Raw genomic sequence first — 15,000 nt, 5'->3', positions numbered from 1 at the left:
CCGGTTTGTCTAGATAACAAAAAGAAAATTTAACAAAATATTTTCGCCTTGCCTTTTTTCCACTTCTGGAAGGTTGCTCGTATTTGGTGATCAACTTTTAGAGTAATGAATGACATCAAACGTAAAATAAAGTAAGGTGTATCTTGTTTATTATGATGTGTAAAACACACTTCGGCTCAACCACAGAATAAAACTAAAATCTAAAAAAAGTAAATGAAGAGCTGCTTATGAAGGGAAATTCGTAAATGAAGCGTTTACTTTGGAATGCAAACGCACGCTTGATAATCAACAGCACAAAATTAGCTGCCGGTAAATATTTCAATAATCCTTAGGTTTTAAAATATCGGAAAATGAATTTTTGTCAAGATCGACGGCAACGCTCTATTGCGAATGGTATCACAAACAAGGAAAAGATATTATGTTTCTGTAGAACATTATAATATAATATATAAAATAGAACGGGGCTTGCTGAAAGCGGGCCCTGCTATAACTCGTCTCCTTTGAAGTCATTGCCACAGGAATTAATTCAAAGTTATTCTTACTTTTAATTGCCAGTCAAGTAACCCTCAGACCGCATTAGAGAGATTTGGCATCGAGTTTACAGCAAACGACAGATAGGAAACACCTCCATTGCTTTCTGAACCAATCCCAAGAGATGTTGTAACAGCTGCGTACAAACGACGGGCTAGCTGAAATTTGCGGTTTTGCCAAAAATCAAGAAACTCGTTGATTCTCCAGATTCTCGCTTGCTGCCTACAGATTTTGAGAAACTTTTCAAAAGGGAGAGATAAATAAGAATAAGAAACTATTCATGTTTTCAAAGTAAGGAGCATCTTATTTCCCTGTTTGCCGTTTCACATTAACGCAATGTTAAATCTCTTTATTCTATTTCATCTAAAATTGGTATTTACAAAATCAACGTAGCAGTTGACTTCCTCTACGTGAAAAAATTCATGCATACTTAAAGTTTACTCGAAGCAAATTTCTTTCAGTATTACCTGTTAAACAGAAATTGCCCTATTTTCTTTTGCTTACCTTAAGTTTATTTTCGAGTGGACTTCACGGTCAGAATATGGTGAAGTGATAAAGTAAGTAACTTCATACCCAGTCAGAGTCGAAGTTAATAATGTTAATAAAATGTCCCAGAATCATATATGCATAACTAATACTGAAACTATAGTTCCGATAGGGGTAGGGTATTGTCAAGTTTTTAAGACTGGCCAGTTTTAGGTTGATATACGTAATTAGACGTTATAAATGTCTGGACGTAATGAAAGCCTTAAAATTACATATATTTGTCCATCGAGAGTACGTTTTTCGTGTCTATTTTCCGCCAAGCATTTGCATATGGCAGGCATTTAAAAAGCAATTTGGTCAGGCGCCCTGAGGGTCAGTATGATGTTATTTCTGATCGTTTATAAGTCAGCAAGTTTTAATGTTCATGCTTTTTTTCATTTATCCCAAAACGAACGTAAACTGCTCACAGATGCTCTTCCAGGCTCCTGGTTGCTTTTTTCATCTTGACTTTTTTCTGTGCCAACACGGAAAACTACTTGCCCTGTTTGGATTCGACTTTCGCTAGAGTAACTTGGTCTGTCCTTACGGGCTGAGGGTCTTAATTCTTTGACGTGTGGTACCTTAGACAAGCTTAAGCCGCGATTTTGAGTCGAACTAAGTTCTTTTTCTGGAGACTTTGCAGATGACGAGTACTGCTGACCTTTCTGAAGTCCTTTGGAGTAATGTCTCATCCAGGGATCGTCATCGTCGTTGTGGAATTCCAAATTGCGGGCTTTCACTTGAGAAGCATCACTCTCAAATGTCGGAGTAATGTTATCGTTGGTAGGCTCGTTTAGATCACTAATTTGAACGGGAACACTGACTGTTTCAAACTTAGTCGGTTTTAGGGACACGTGAAACACAGTTCTCTCAAGCTTTGATTCCGAATTGTCTTTTTCTTCGTGGACTTTTTCTTCGTGGACTATTTCCTTTGCTTTTGGTTCTTCTGTCTTCTCAGAGTCGGTTTCGTTTTCATCGTCGTCCATCACAGGCGTCTCTATCAAATATCCCTGCATTAACTCCCAGAGACGAGAGTTAGAGTTGGATCGTCGCCTTGTGCTGTCGTTGTAGCTCTTTTCAGTAGGAGTTGTGGCTTTGTCATCTTCGCTTCTCGTGGAATTCGTTCTTGGCCTACGTTCCTCTTTCGGTTGATCAAACGAAGCTTTTAAAGCTGTGATGTCTGGTTTATCTTTTTCAAATGCGTGAGACACTATCCATTCGTCATCTGTCATCTTCAAAGCGTGTGCATTGGTGGTAAAGACATCGTTTGTTTCGGGGTATTCAAGTTGAAAATCATGAGTTGCTTCGCTCAATTCAACAGCCGTGTTAGTGGAAACAAAGGGGCAATCCTCCTCTTGGTCGTCATCGTAAAGGATTCTTTTTGTAGAACGTTGCACAACAGTAGGCATGACTTCTGGGATTTCAAAGCTCTCTCCATGTATTACGGGCTTTTCTGGAGCAGTAACATTGTATACCGTTTCAAAGGTGTGTGATTTTAAGTCCCATGTTGGAGAAGCATGGCCTTCTTTTGCACTTGATACAAAGTCCTCTCGATTTCCTCCGTCTACTTTTGCAATCTCATGTGGCGCTATCTCAACAGATATGTTAGGTTTAAATTTAACAACGGGTGTGATATCGTCTTGTTGTACGTGGTTATCGCTGACCTTTTCATTGGTTGTAAAGACATCGTTTGTTTCGGGGTATTCAAGTTGAAAATCATTAGCTGCTTCACTCAATTCAGCATCCATGTTAATGGCAACAAAGGGGCAATCCTCCTCTTGGTCATCATCATGAAGGATTCTTTTTGAAGAACGTCGCACAACAGTAGGCATGACTTCTGGGATTTCAAAGCTCTCTCCATGTATGACGTCGGGCTTTTCTGGAGCAGTAACATGGTATACGGTTTGATAGGTGTGGGATTTTAAGTCCCATGTTGGAGAAGCATGGCCTTCTTTTGCAGTTGATACAAAGTCCTCTCGATTTCCTCCGTCTACTTTTGCATTGTCATGTGGCGCTATCTCAACAGATATGTTAGGTTTAAATTTAACAACGGGTGTGATATCGTCTTGTTGTACGTGGTTATCGCTGACTTTTTCATTGGTGGCAAAGAAATCGTTTGTTTCGGGGTATTCAAGTTGAAAATCATTAGCTGCTTCACTCAATTCAGCATCCATGTTAATGGCAACAAAGGGGCAATCCTCCTCTTGGTCATCATCATGAAGGATTCTTTTTGTAGAACGTTGCACAACAGTAGGCATGACTTCTGGGATTTCAAAGCTCTCTCCATGTATGACGTCGGGCTTTTCTGGAGCAGTAACATGGTATACGGTTTCATAGGAGTGGGATTTTAAGTCCCATGTTGGAGAAGCATGGCCTTCTTTTGCAGTTGATACAAAGTCCTCTCGATTTCCTCCGTCTACTTTTGCATTGTCATGTGGCGCTATCTCAACAGATATGTTAGGTTTAAATTTAACAACGGGTGTGATATCGTCTTGTTGTACGTGGTTATCGCTGACTTTTTCATTGGTGGCAAAGACATCGTTTGTTTCGGGGTATTCAAGTTGAAAATCATTAGCTGCTTCACTCAATTCAACATCCATGTTAATGGAAACAAAGGGGCAATCCTCCTCTTGGTCATCATCATGAAGGATTCTTTTTGTAGAACGACGCACAACAGTAGGCATGACTTCTGGGATTTCAAAGCTCTCTCCATGTATTACGGGCTTTTCTGGAGGGGTAACATGGTATACGGTTTGATAGGTGTGTGATTTTAAGTCCCATGTTGGAGAAGCATGGCCTTCTTTTGTAGTTGATACAAAGTCTTCTCGACCACCTCCATCTACGTTTGCATTGTCTTGAGGCGCTATCTCAACAGATATGTTGGGTTTAAATTTAACAACGGGTGTTATATCGTCTTCTTTTACGTGGTAATCGCTGACCTTTTCATTGGATGGGTTTTTTAACGGATATTCAAGATGGTAAGGTCCTTCATCTTGTAGTTCACTGTGCTGAATGTCGACATTTTGTTGTTCATGGTGGTCGTCAATTGTTGTTCCAACATTGTCAAACTCTGGTCTTTTAAAGGAGCGATATACTACGATCACTGGATGTTCGTCTACAGTTGCCTGAGAGGAAGGACGATTGTCATGTGTGGAAGGCGAATGTTTTCTTTCGGAAACTTCCTTATCTGAGGAAGATGAAGAGCTAGTTGAACTTTTCCGTTCAGTCTGTCCTCTGTTAAGAGACCCTGGGTATCTGGACTCCACGCTTGGTACACCCATTCCAGCACCATCCTCCTGATAATGTGCTGCAGGCCCAGCGAAGTCCTCATGAGGCTCTATGATATATTTTTGGTGGTTGTTAAGGTATTCCACTTGATAAAGCATCGATGCTTTGGAATTTTCAACAGACAGCTCTGGCGCCTCTTCATCTGAAGAGGAGCTCCCCGAACTTTCCTGCTGTTTAAGTTCAGTTTCTTGGTTCACTGTGAAGGAAAGGACTGTGGGAATGCCGGTGGGTACTTGTTCAGGTTCTTTCTTTTCAGCACTTGCAAAGTATGTTGTCGGAATTGCTATGTGTTCAAGATTGTATTTGACTGGTTCACTGACACCGTAGCTTGATCTGGAATCCCCGAGATCGTTGTTTATTGGCGTTACAAAATGAAAATTCTTTCGAACTTGGTCTTCTTTTCTTTCATTTTCATCACTGGAAGAGGACGAACTTGTTGAAGACGCCTTTTTACTCTCATGCTGCTTGGTCTCCGTTCCATCTTCTTTCGAAGATTCTGAGCTTGTTGAATCTTTTCTCAGTGACTTAAATAGTCGCCACTTCTTCTTTTTTCGCTTTGACTTCTCTTTGTCCACTTCAGCGTCACTCATTTTGTCGCTCTCTTCATCAGAAGAAGAAGAGCTGGTAGAAATTCTAGATTCATGAACCTCATCCAACTTGCCTTGCACAGAGGGATTAAGGGCAGTTCCAGCTTCAAAGGAAATATCTTTTTGAGGGAGTTGTGTGGAACTCATAAATTTTAATTTTGGCGCAGGTAAATCTTGGGCTTTTTCCTCATCGTTGTGTTCTCCACCGTCACTGGAATTAGATGATGATGATGAACGATTTAAATCTTTTGTCTCCGGGAAGTCCTCTTGGTCCATGACGAGGTTTGAGACTAACAGAGAAGGAGTGTGCAGAGTATGTGGGTCTAAGGTGATGTTTGTTTCAGGAAGTTCTGTAGATCTCATGGTTACCTCTGCTGCTGGTAAATCTTGGCCTTTCTTTTCGTCGTTGTACTGTACACTGTCTGATGGTGAACGCCCTGAATTCTCTATCTTTGGCAAGTCTTTGTGGCACACGACTTTTGGGTCTTCAAGCGATGAAAACAGATCTGCATTTTCCTTTCCTGTAACCTTCCCTGACAGAGCGTAATTTCTTAATGGATCTTTTGCATTTTTCTTGTTATCGACAGAAGACGATGAACTTGTTGAAGATTTCCTTCCTTTCCCTTTCTCTTTAGTTTCACCCCCCTTTGAAGATGTTGAGCTCGTTGAGCCTTTTCTGAATGCCTTGAACAACCGGAACTTTTTCTTTTTCTTTGGCTTATCCTCCGTTCCGGAATCGCTGTCAGAAGAAGTGGATGAAGATGAGCTAGTTGAACTCTTTCCTTTCTCGTTGAAACCCTTTCCTTCAGGAAATTCAATTTCAATTTTTTGATTTATTTCTCGATCTAGAGTTAATGTCCTTTTTTGCATGCGAGTATCGTCTTCTTTAAGAGAAGCTGAGCATAAAACAATGTTCTCTTCAACTTTTATCAGAGACATTCTCTTGCCACTATTTTCGGTGTCCATTTTGCTGTCAAGGTCAGAGCTAAAGACTGGTTTTTCCGAAGGGCTTGGTGACATAAGCCTTAGTTCCATGTCGGGGCGTATCTCATCATAGCGCTGAAGACTTCTAGGCTCCTGATAATCCACAAATGGACGGGGCTCTGGAGTACTTTGAAGCTGGAGATTACTGTCATTAGCAGTGATTATTTTGCCATCCAGGGGCTCAGTATCTAGTTCTAAAGTGGTATCAGGTCCTGTAAAGTTCGTTGTCGATTTGTTCAATTTCCAATCAAAAGGTGCTTTGCCTTCTGAAATATCGAGATCATAATCTAGGTCTGTTTTTTCCATGTCCAGCCCCTTCACTTGTAATGATGATTTTCTTTCTGGAATGCTTACACCTGGGGGATTTGCATCTATGTCTAACCTTCCATTGGATCGTTCTTTTTCCAGTCCATCAAGGTTCAGTCCAATGTCTATTTCTTTCCCGGAAGAATTAAGATGTGGCATATTGGCTTCATAGCTCAGGTCACCTACGGGGATATCTGGTATGTCCATGTCTGACCTGTTTACAGCAAGTGATGGCCTCGTTGTGGGAACGTCTAAGCCTGAGAGATCGGGATCAGGTCCTCTTACGTTGTTGTCAAGTTCATCTATACCACATTCAACGTTTGTTTTCTTCGTAGAAACACCGATATCTGGCATATTGGCATTAAACTGGGCTTTGGGTGCATCATTGTCAAACTTTGTCTCGTCAACTGAAGGTTTTAATGCTGGTAAATCTGTATCAGGCAGATTGAAGTCAAGGTCTATTGTTTCTTTGGGTCCTAGGATGTTTAGATTAGAAAAGCCCCAGTCTGCTTCGCCCAATGAAATATGAGTGTCTGTGTCTTGTCTCCAGGTACCAAATTCAATTTCGTCTTTCCCAGTTGAAGCTCCGGGGATTTCAGGGGACTTGTGTGAAAAGGTCGGTCCACGTACTTCTATTGTTCCATTTTCTACGTCTTTTGGAAAGTCCAACTGGTGCGTCTTCAGGTCGAGCTCTGTACTTCCTGATGGAAGTTCAATCTTCGATGGGGTTGACTCAAACGTTGGAAGATGAAGGTTTGTCCCACCACTTGTAGACGGGAAGGTACCAGCGACAAAGCTTGATTCTTCCATGCCTGCGTAAGGCCCTTGTAAAGAAAACTCGTATTTTCCTTTTGTCTTCCGATATGGCTCATCTTTATCAAGGCTACCAGCACATGAGAAGCAATTAGCACCTTTAACTTTCCCAGATGGCGGACTTAATTCAGCTGCTGCCATATCTGCTGAAGCTTTCGGGTCCCTTACCTCTCCATCTGGATCATCTGGTGCAGACATTTTTGTAAGTGATTTCCCTTTTGGTGTTCTAACACTTGCATCTAATCTCACGTCTGCTTTCCCTGCCTGCATATATTTTGGTCCTGCAAAGTCAAACTCCCGTCCTGAAACCTTGGGTCCCGCTCCATTGACATTATTGTCAACCTCATCAAAGCCGATCTTTGGAACTTGGACGTCAATGTTAGGCTCAGAAACATCCATTTTTGTTCCACTGCTGTAAGACGCAGAAACACCAGCACCTGTTTCCCGGATTTTAAGTTGCGTTAGGTCAGGATTAGAACCACGAAATCTTGGAACATCAGCATCAACATCTGGACCAGAGAAATCTGAACTTAGTTCTTCAATCTCAGAGTCAACTTTAGGGTTATTCATGCCCACACTCATGGCACCGGGTTGTTTAAATCCATTAAACTCAGGTCCTTTGATATCAAACCCAGTCTCTCTTTTTGCTGTTTTGTAAGGTTCGTCTTTGTCAGCACCACCTGCACAGGAGAAACAGTTTGCTCCCCTTTTCTTTGTGGAAGGCAAACCCAACTCTGTAGATAGTTTATGAACTGTTTCCTTTTGACTTCTATGTTTACCGGCTGACGAGTCAAAACCGGGCCCTGAAAAATCTGTATTAATACTTGCTTCGGGTGCATCTATTTCGGGTAAATTGGCATCCAAGTATGCTTTTGGTCGTCTAGTTGAAATTTCTAGTTCCCCTCCATTTTTAACCGCGGGTGTTGACTCTTGTCCTTCCCCAGAGGGTCCTGCAGAAATATCAAGGTTTGGCTCACTGATAAAAACGTCAGGTCTCGAAATACCAATATTTGGACCTCGGATATCATCGCCAGGCCCAGAGAAAGCTGGATTTGGACGATTGCTCTCAAAATCCGGTTTAGCAATATCTATTTTTAGTCCAGTGGCATCGTCCTTTGGTCCAGAAACACCTGAAAGGACAGTTGTGGGTTGCATTGATCCATCAACCTCGGGTCCATTTAAATCAAACGCTGTTTGTCCTCTGGTTGTTTTGTATGGCTCATCTTTCTCAGCACCGCCTGCACAAGAGAAACAATTTGCTCTCTTTTTCTTTGTGGAAGGCAAACCAAACTCTGCAGGTGGTTTATGAACGGTTTCGTTTTGGCTTCGAAATTTACCAGCTGACGAGTCAAAACCCGGCCCTGAAAAATCTGTTTTAATTCTTCCTTCGGGTGCATCTATTTCGGGTAAGTTGGCATCCAAATCTGCTTTTGGTCGTCTAGTCGAAATTTCTAGTTCCTCTCCATTTTTAACCGCGGGTTGGGACCCTAGTCCTGCTTCCAAAGCTTCTGCAGAAATATCAAGGTTTGGCTCACTGACACCAAAGTCAGGTCTCGAAATACCATTGTTTGGTCCGCGGATATCAACACCAGGCCCAGAGAAAGCTGGATTTGGACTATCGCTCTCAAAATCCGGTTTAGAAATATCTATTTTTAGTCCAGTCACATCGCCCTTTGGTCCAGAAACACCTGAAAGGACTGTAGTGGGCTGCATTGATCCATCAACCTCGGGTCCATTTAAATCAAACGCTGTTTGTCCTCTGGTTGTTTTGTATGGCTCATCTTTCTCAGCGCCCCCTGCACAAGAGAAACAATTTGCTCTCTTTTTCTTTGTGGAAGGCAAACCAAACTCTGCAGGTGGTTTATGAACTGCTTCGTTTTGGCTTCGAAATTTACCAGCTGACGAGTCAAAACCCGGCCCTGAAAAATCTGTTTTAATTCTTCCTTCGGGTGCATCTATTTCGGGTAAGTTGGCATCCAAATCTGCTTTTGGTCGTCTAGTCGAAATTTCTAGTTCCCCTCCATTTTTAACCGCGGGTTGTGACCCTAGTCCTGCTTCCAAAGCTCCTGCAGAAATATCAAGGTTTGGCTCACTGACACCAAGGTCAGGTCTTGAAATATCATTGTTTGGTCCGCGGATATCAACACCAGGCCCAGAGAAAGCTGGATTTGGACTATCGCTCTCAAAATCCGGTTTAACAATATCTACTTTTTTTAGTGCATTGGCATCGCCCTTTGGTCCAGAAATGCCTGAATGAACAGCAGTGGGCTGTATTGATCCATCAATCTCAGGTCCATTTAAATCAAACGCTGTTTGTTCTCTGGTTGTTTTGTATGGCTCATCTTTCTCGGCACCCCCTGCACAAGAGAAGCAGTTTGCTCTCTTTTTCTTTGTGGAAGGAAACACCAATTCTGCAGATTGTTTTTTAACTGTGGGCTTTGGGCCTTTCAGTGGTCCAGATGGTAAGTCGAAATCAGTCGCTGAATAATCCGCTTCTATGCTTGCTTCAGGTGCATCTATTTCGGGCAGATTGGCATTTACAGCTGCTCTTGGTTCCCTTGCCGAAATTTTCAGATTATCGCCATTTGCACTAACAGGTTTTTTCTCAGGAATGTCATACTCAGGTCCAGAGATTCTTGCGGGAAGGTCAACGTTTGACCCTGCAACATCGACTTCAGGTCCTGTAACGAAGGTTTTGGGACCTAGAGCATCAAAGTTAGGCTCTTCGACATCAATTTGAGGTCCAGCCAAATCTGACTTTCCTTGGTCGATTTCAAAGTCGGGTTTAGCAGCATTCACGTTTAGTCCACCTTCAACATTCACGTTTGGTCCAGAAACACCTGGTCTGACAATGATGGGTTGCACTGATTCTCTAACGTCGGGTCCTCTCAAATCGAATGTTGTTTGTCCTGTGGCTGTTTTGTATGGCTCGTCCTTTTCAGCGCTACCTGCACAAGAGAAACAGTTCGCTCTCTTTCTCTTTAAAGAGGGCACACCTAATTGTGCAGATGGTTCATGGACTGTTCCCTTTTGGCCTTGTGATTGACCAGCCGGAAAATCAAGATCAGGCCCAGAGAAATCCGTTTTTACTCTTGCTTCTGGTTGATCTATCTCAGGAAGTTTAGCATTCAAAGCTGCTTCTGGTCGGCTTCCCGAAATTTCAAAATCTTCTCGGTTGTTAACAATGTTTAAGTTTGGGCCAGACTTTTCTAGAGAAAAGTCAAGATCCGGCTGACTGCCATCAAAATCAAGTTCCGAAACACCATTATGGGGTCTTTGTTTACCAATTCCAGGCACAGAAAAATCTGCATTTAATTGATCGATTTCATTGTCGGATTTAGCTACAGTCATTTTTGGTCCAATAGCACTTACTTCAGGCTCAGAAACACCTGCATCAATATCGACGGGTCGCATAGATCCATCCAATTCAGGTCCTTTCATATCGAACGATGTCTGTCCCTTGGCTGTTTTGTATGGCTCATCTTTTTCAGCACCTCCTGTACAGGAAAAGCAATTTGCTCCCATTTTCTTTCTGGAAGGCAAACCAAATTCTGCAGAAGGTCTGTCAACTGTTGCCTTCGAACCTCGCAATTGACCTGCGGGCGATTCAAAATCCAGCCCTAAAAATTCTGTTTTTGTGCTGGCTTTGGGTGCATCTAGATTGGCATTCACAGCTGCTTTTGGTGGTCCAGTAACAAAATCTAGCTCCTCTCCATTTTCATCAATGGGTCTTGATCCTGGAATGTCCAATTCAGGTCCAGATGTTCCTGCCGAAATGTCAAGGCTCGGTCGATTGACATCAAAGTCAGGTTTCGAAACCCCACTATTGGGTCCGCGGATATCAATATGTGGCCCAGATAAATCTGTATTTAGTTGGTTGATCTCAAAATCCGGTTGTGTAGCTTTCATTCTTAGTTGCGAAGTATCACCTTTTGGTACAGAAACACCTGAATGGATAGCTCTGGGCCGTATTGATCCATCAACCTCAGATCCATTAAAATCAAGCGTTGTTTGTCCTCTTGTTGTTTTATATGGCTCATCTTTTTCAACACCTCCAACGCAGGAGAAACACTTTGCCCTCCTTTTCTTTACGGATGGCGGACCCATTTCCAATGGATAATCCGCTTTTATCATTTCTCCGTGTGCATCTATTTCGGGAAGATTTGCATTCACAGCTGCTGTTGATTCCTTTGCAGAAATTTCCATATCCTCGCCATTTGCAACAACGGGTTTGTTCTCAGAAATGTCAAATTCAAGTCCAGACATTCCTGCAGAAGTGTCAACGTTCGACCCACTGAAATAACTGCCAGGCCCTGAAGCATCGGTCTTGAATCCTTGAACACGAGGTTTTTCCCCATGCATATTAACCTGAGGTTTTGGCAAATCTAAATTTTGTTCGTCGATCTCAAGATCAGGCTTATCGACATTTATTTTTAGTCCTTGATTATCAACGTTAGGTCCAGATATATCTGCATTACTACCGCTAGGATGTATTGATTCGTCGACATCTGGCTCATTCAAATGAAACGAAGTCTCTCCTCTTGTTGTTGTATATGGTTCATCTTTTTCAACACCTCCTGCACAGGAGAAGCAGTTTTCTCTCTTTTTATTTGAAGAACGCAAACCTAAATCTGCAGATGGTTCGTTACCTTTTTTCTCCTGTTTTCGCGGTTGACCAGTTGACAGGCCAACATCATGAGCTGCCATGCTTGCCTTTATCTCCGCATCCGGTGCGTCTGAATCCGCTCGACTGGTGCCAATAGTAGGCCCAGAAACGTCTTTCATTTCCATGGCAGCATCGAATTTTGATCCATCCAACGCGTACCCCGTATTACCTTGGCTCTTTCTGTAAGGTTCGTCTTTATCACCAATTCCTGAGCATGTGAAACAATTACTATGCTTTCTCTTTGACGGAGGCAAATTCAGCTGAGCAGATGGCTCCTTCAGATCGCGTACATTACCCGTAGAATAGTCAACATCGGACTTCGCTTTGGGTGAAGTGATATCTGGAGCATTGACATCCAGTTCGACGTCTGGTTTACTGGCTTTTATGTCTAGATTTGAGTCCTCGACATCGAAATCTGAAGCAGATGAAGATGCACCAAATCCAAGTTTCCTCGTTTTAACTTCGCTTTCTGTTCCTGGGATATTAGGACCAGAGCCACTTAAATCAAATTTCTGTCCCGTTTTCAATTCTATTGAACCGCTATTCTCATCTATATCTAGATCGGGTTTTCCTCTTCTCTTTCTGTACGGTTCTTCGTGTTTGGTGCCACCTACACAAGAAAAACAGTTTCCAATCTTCTTATTGTTCGATGGTTTATCTACCCCGGCAGATAAGCTATGCATTCCGTCATTAGAGAGGTAACGTTCTGGTCTCGAAGAATTTACTTCTAGGTCTGTTTTTGATTTTTCAGCGTTGTTTACGTCTGATCCATTTGATTCAAAATCCGTCATTTTGCCTTTTCCACTTATTGTGACATCTGACCCGTCTAAATTGATCTCTTGTTTGCCACTACGTTTCCCGTAGGGCTCATCCACGTCCCCACTCGATGTACAGGAAAGGCACTTCGCGCTCTTCTTTCTTTTCGACGGTAAATTCGCTACACCAACCGAGGGACCTCTAATATCAGTACTTGAAAGTCCATTTGGTCCAGACACGCGCATATCAAGGTTTCCTTCAGACAGATCCAATGGAGCCTTAGTCGTGCCAACGTTTGGCTCTGTTACAGTTAAGCCCATTTGCCCAAGGGTCGGGGCGTCACCTTGGACTGTTTCAAACTGGACTGTTGGGGGGCTTGCCTCAACAGATGGAGCTGCATCGACACTACAGGATTCTTCTATTGACCCTCCGGGGACATCCAAAAATCCACCTGCATGAGAAGAAAGAAACAAGTGATATAAACACATTTGGTTGTCTTTTGAAATGTATTTGTATGTGTTCAAATCTTGACATGAAAGGGAAACAGAAAACGTGATTCAAAATTCGACAAAGCGTTTGGAGTTTATTAAGTTGCGATCGTTAAAATTCTATCATGAAAAATCATTTGGGGTAGAGGATGAAAACGTGATAAACGATATGCGGGTGATCAGCAACAACAACTTTATTCAGCTAAATATGATTCTTAGTTGATGGCTTACCCCGCAAATAGCTAGAAAAAGCTAATTGAGGCAGGGCAAGCCACATGCAAAAACACAGCTCGTAAAATACAATAAGTTACATAACAACACTTAATCTAACTAATTAACGATACAAATTACTCGAGGATTAATTATTCAACAATTATTCTACGAGGGCGCGCTGGATATGAAGTGATTCGCGCCTCGTTCGTTATAATCATTTTATATCCAACAAGCCCGAGTAGAATAATTGTTTTATTAAAAACTCCAGGATCAATAACTCTTCTTTGGTGTTCCTAGGGGTAGTATAGTCCATTTCACAGTTGTGTGTTTAGTTACCTGGCCCATGAATGAAAGTGAGGCTGGAGTTGACCTTGTTTTGATAGAAACCTCACTGCTTTTCTTATGTAAATTCTTACTTATTAGCATGACAACAACATCATTAACGTGGGAAAAGGAGGGAGGTCTGTATCGTAACAAGGTCAACACCAGCCTCACTTTCATTTAAAGGCCAGGTAACTAAGCACACAACTGTAAAGAGGTCTATTGTCGACTAAAGCATCGACTTTCTGCCTCGGTCAATTCCGGTCGAAAAGGGCTTTGGTCGGCCATTCTTTCTCAGAGCTTCAAAAATGTTTTCAGCTCGCTTTATTGCTGACGCGTTCCTTGACCATATCAGGTACAGCAGGTATATGAACTGATAGCCTGTGTCCGGCGAGCCAATGAAAATGCTGGAAATCTGATATCCTTAGTTCAGTTTTTAATAATAACAAATATCTATTAACTAAAAAAGGCCATCAAGTTTGCACGCAACTATATTACGCTAACTGATTAGAAACACAGGTTACGTGAAAATTGGCTATTTACAAAATCTATATGCTTATGAAGGTAACATAGAGTTGTAGGATTAGAAAGCAAAAAGAAAATAGTAGTAAAGATGAAAACATTATTATTCAGCTTGACCAACTTTCTTAGTTATCACAGGGATGAATATATCTTCTTTTTCCAGAATATTAAGAAGCGATGTTCGAAGAACCCTTTTAAATGTTTTCTTTGGCAAATCCCTCATATGTCATGGTATCTCATTCCACAGCTTTACCCCAAGTCGAGAGAAATAGCTTTTTTGTATCTCCAGATCGACTTAATTGAGCAGAATAATGGACCTTGTGAGTGGGTTCAAGCTGTCCAGGACCGCCTCCTTTATTCGCCGGCAGCAGAGGCATTTTTCGTTGTCATACGTCCTCGAGAGAAGAATCTTCACACAGCGTTAAAGACAACTAAATTTCGAAAAGAGGATGGTGGATATGATATTCTGCCTAAACCCATGTTTGTGCTAAAAAGGAAAGCACCTGAAAAACTTAATCTCAACCTATTCTCGAAGGTGTTTTTTTGGGACCCAGCCTGTCATTAAATGCAAGAGAATTTTTTCATCAGTCAGTACATATAGTAATAAACCTTATTATATGCTCAACAAAATATCTTGTTTCTGATTGGCCAATGGCGAATGCATAAATAGGTTATAGAGTGCAATACGGAAGTTGCTATGGAAACACCGCGGAAGCGACAAATTTGAACACCAAAGTGAAAAAAAAAAAAGGCTGACAGTCGGTTTGCTTTGTCAAACCAAAACATCGTTGAGCAACTTAAAGAAAATGCGAAAAACAAAAACACGTTGAAAGCTTCACAGACCTAGTTGAATGTCTGGCAAATATGGGCGACTGAAAGAAAACTAAACCCAAAACTGGAAGAAAATGAGCACGAACAAAGTAGCGCGTTTGAGTAATTTTGTAAAGAATATAATAAATAAAAAATCGTATGAACCTGCTCGTGCATTTCGTGATTTATG

General features: G+C 41.8%; 1 protein-coding gene across 1 annotated transcript in view; it reads right to left on the bottom strand.

The window, feature by feature from the left end:
• Nucleotides 1-122: 122 nt before the first annotated feature.
• LOC137980494 (neuroblast differentiation-associated protein AHNAK-like) overlaps nt 123-15,000 on the bottom strand; it is a 21,107-nt gene continuing 6,229 nt past the window's right edge. The window contains exon 6 of the mRNA XM_068827950.1: nt 123-12,907. Within this exon, the coding sequence (XP_068684051.1) occupies nt 1,452-12,907 (11,456 nt within the window). The 3' untranslated portion in view covers nt 123-1,451. The remainder of the gene's footprint in view (nt 12,908-15,000) is intronic.

This window comes from Montipora foliosa, chromosome 12 (assembly GCF_036669935.1).
Source record: "Montipora foliosa isolate CH-2021 chromosome 12, ASM3666993v2, whole genome shotgun sequence".
NCBI classification, from domain to species: Eukaryota; Metazoa; Cnidaria; class Anthozoa; order Scleractinia; family Acroporidae; genus Montipora; species Montipora foliosa.
Note: the sequence above shows the minus strand (reverse complement) of the source record. Positions and strands in the feature narration are given on the sequence as shown.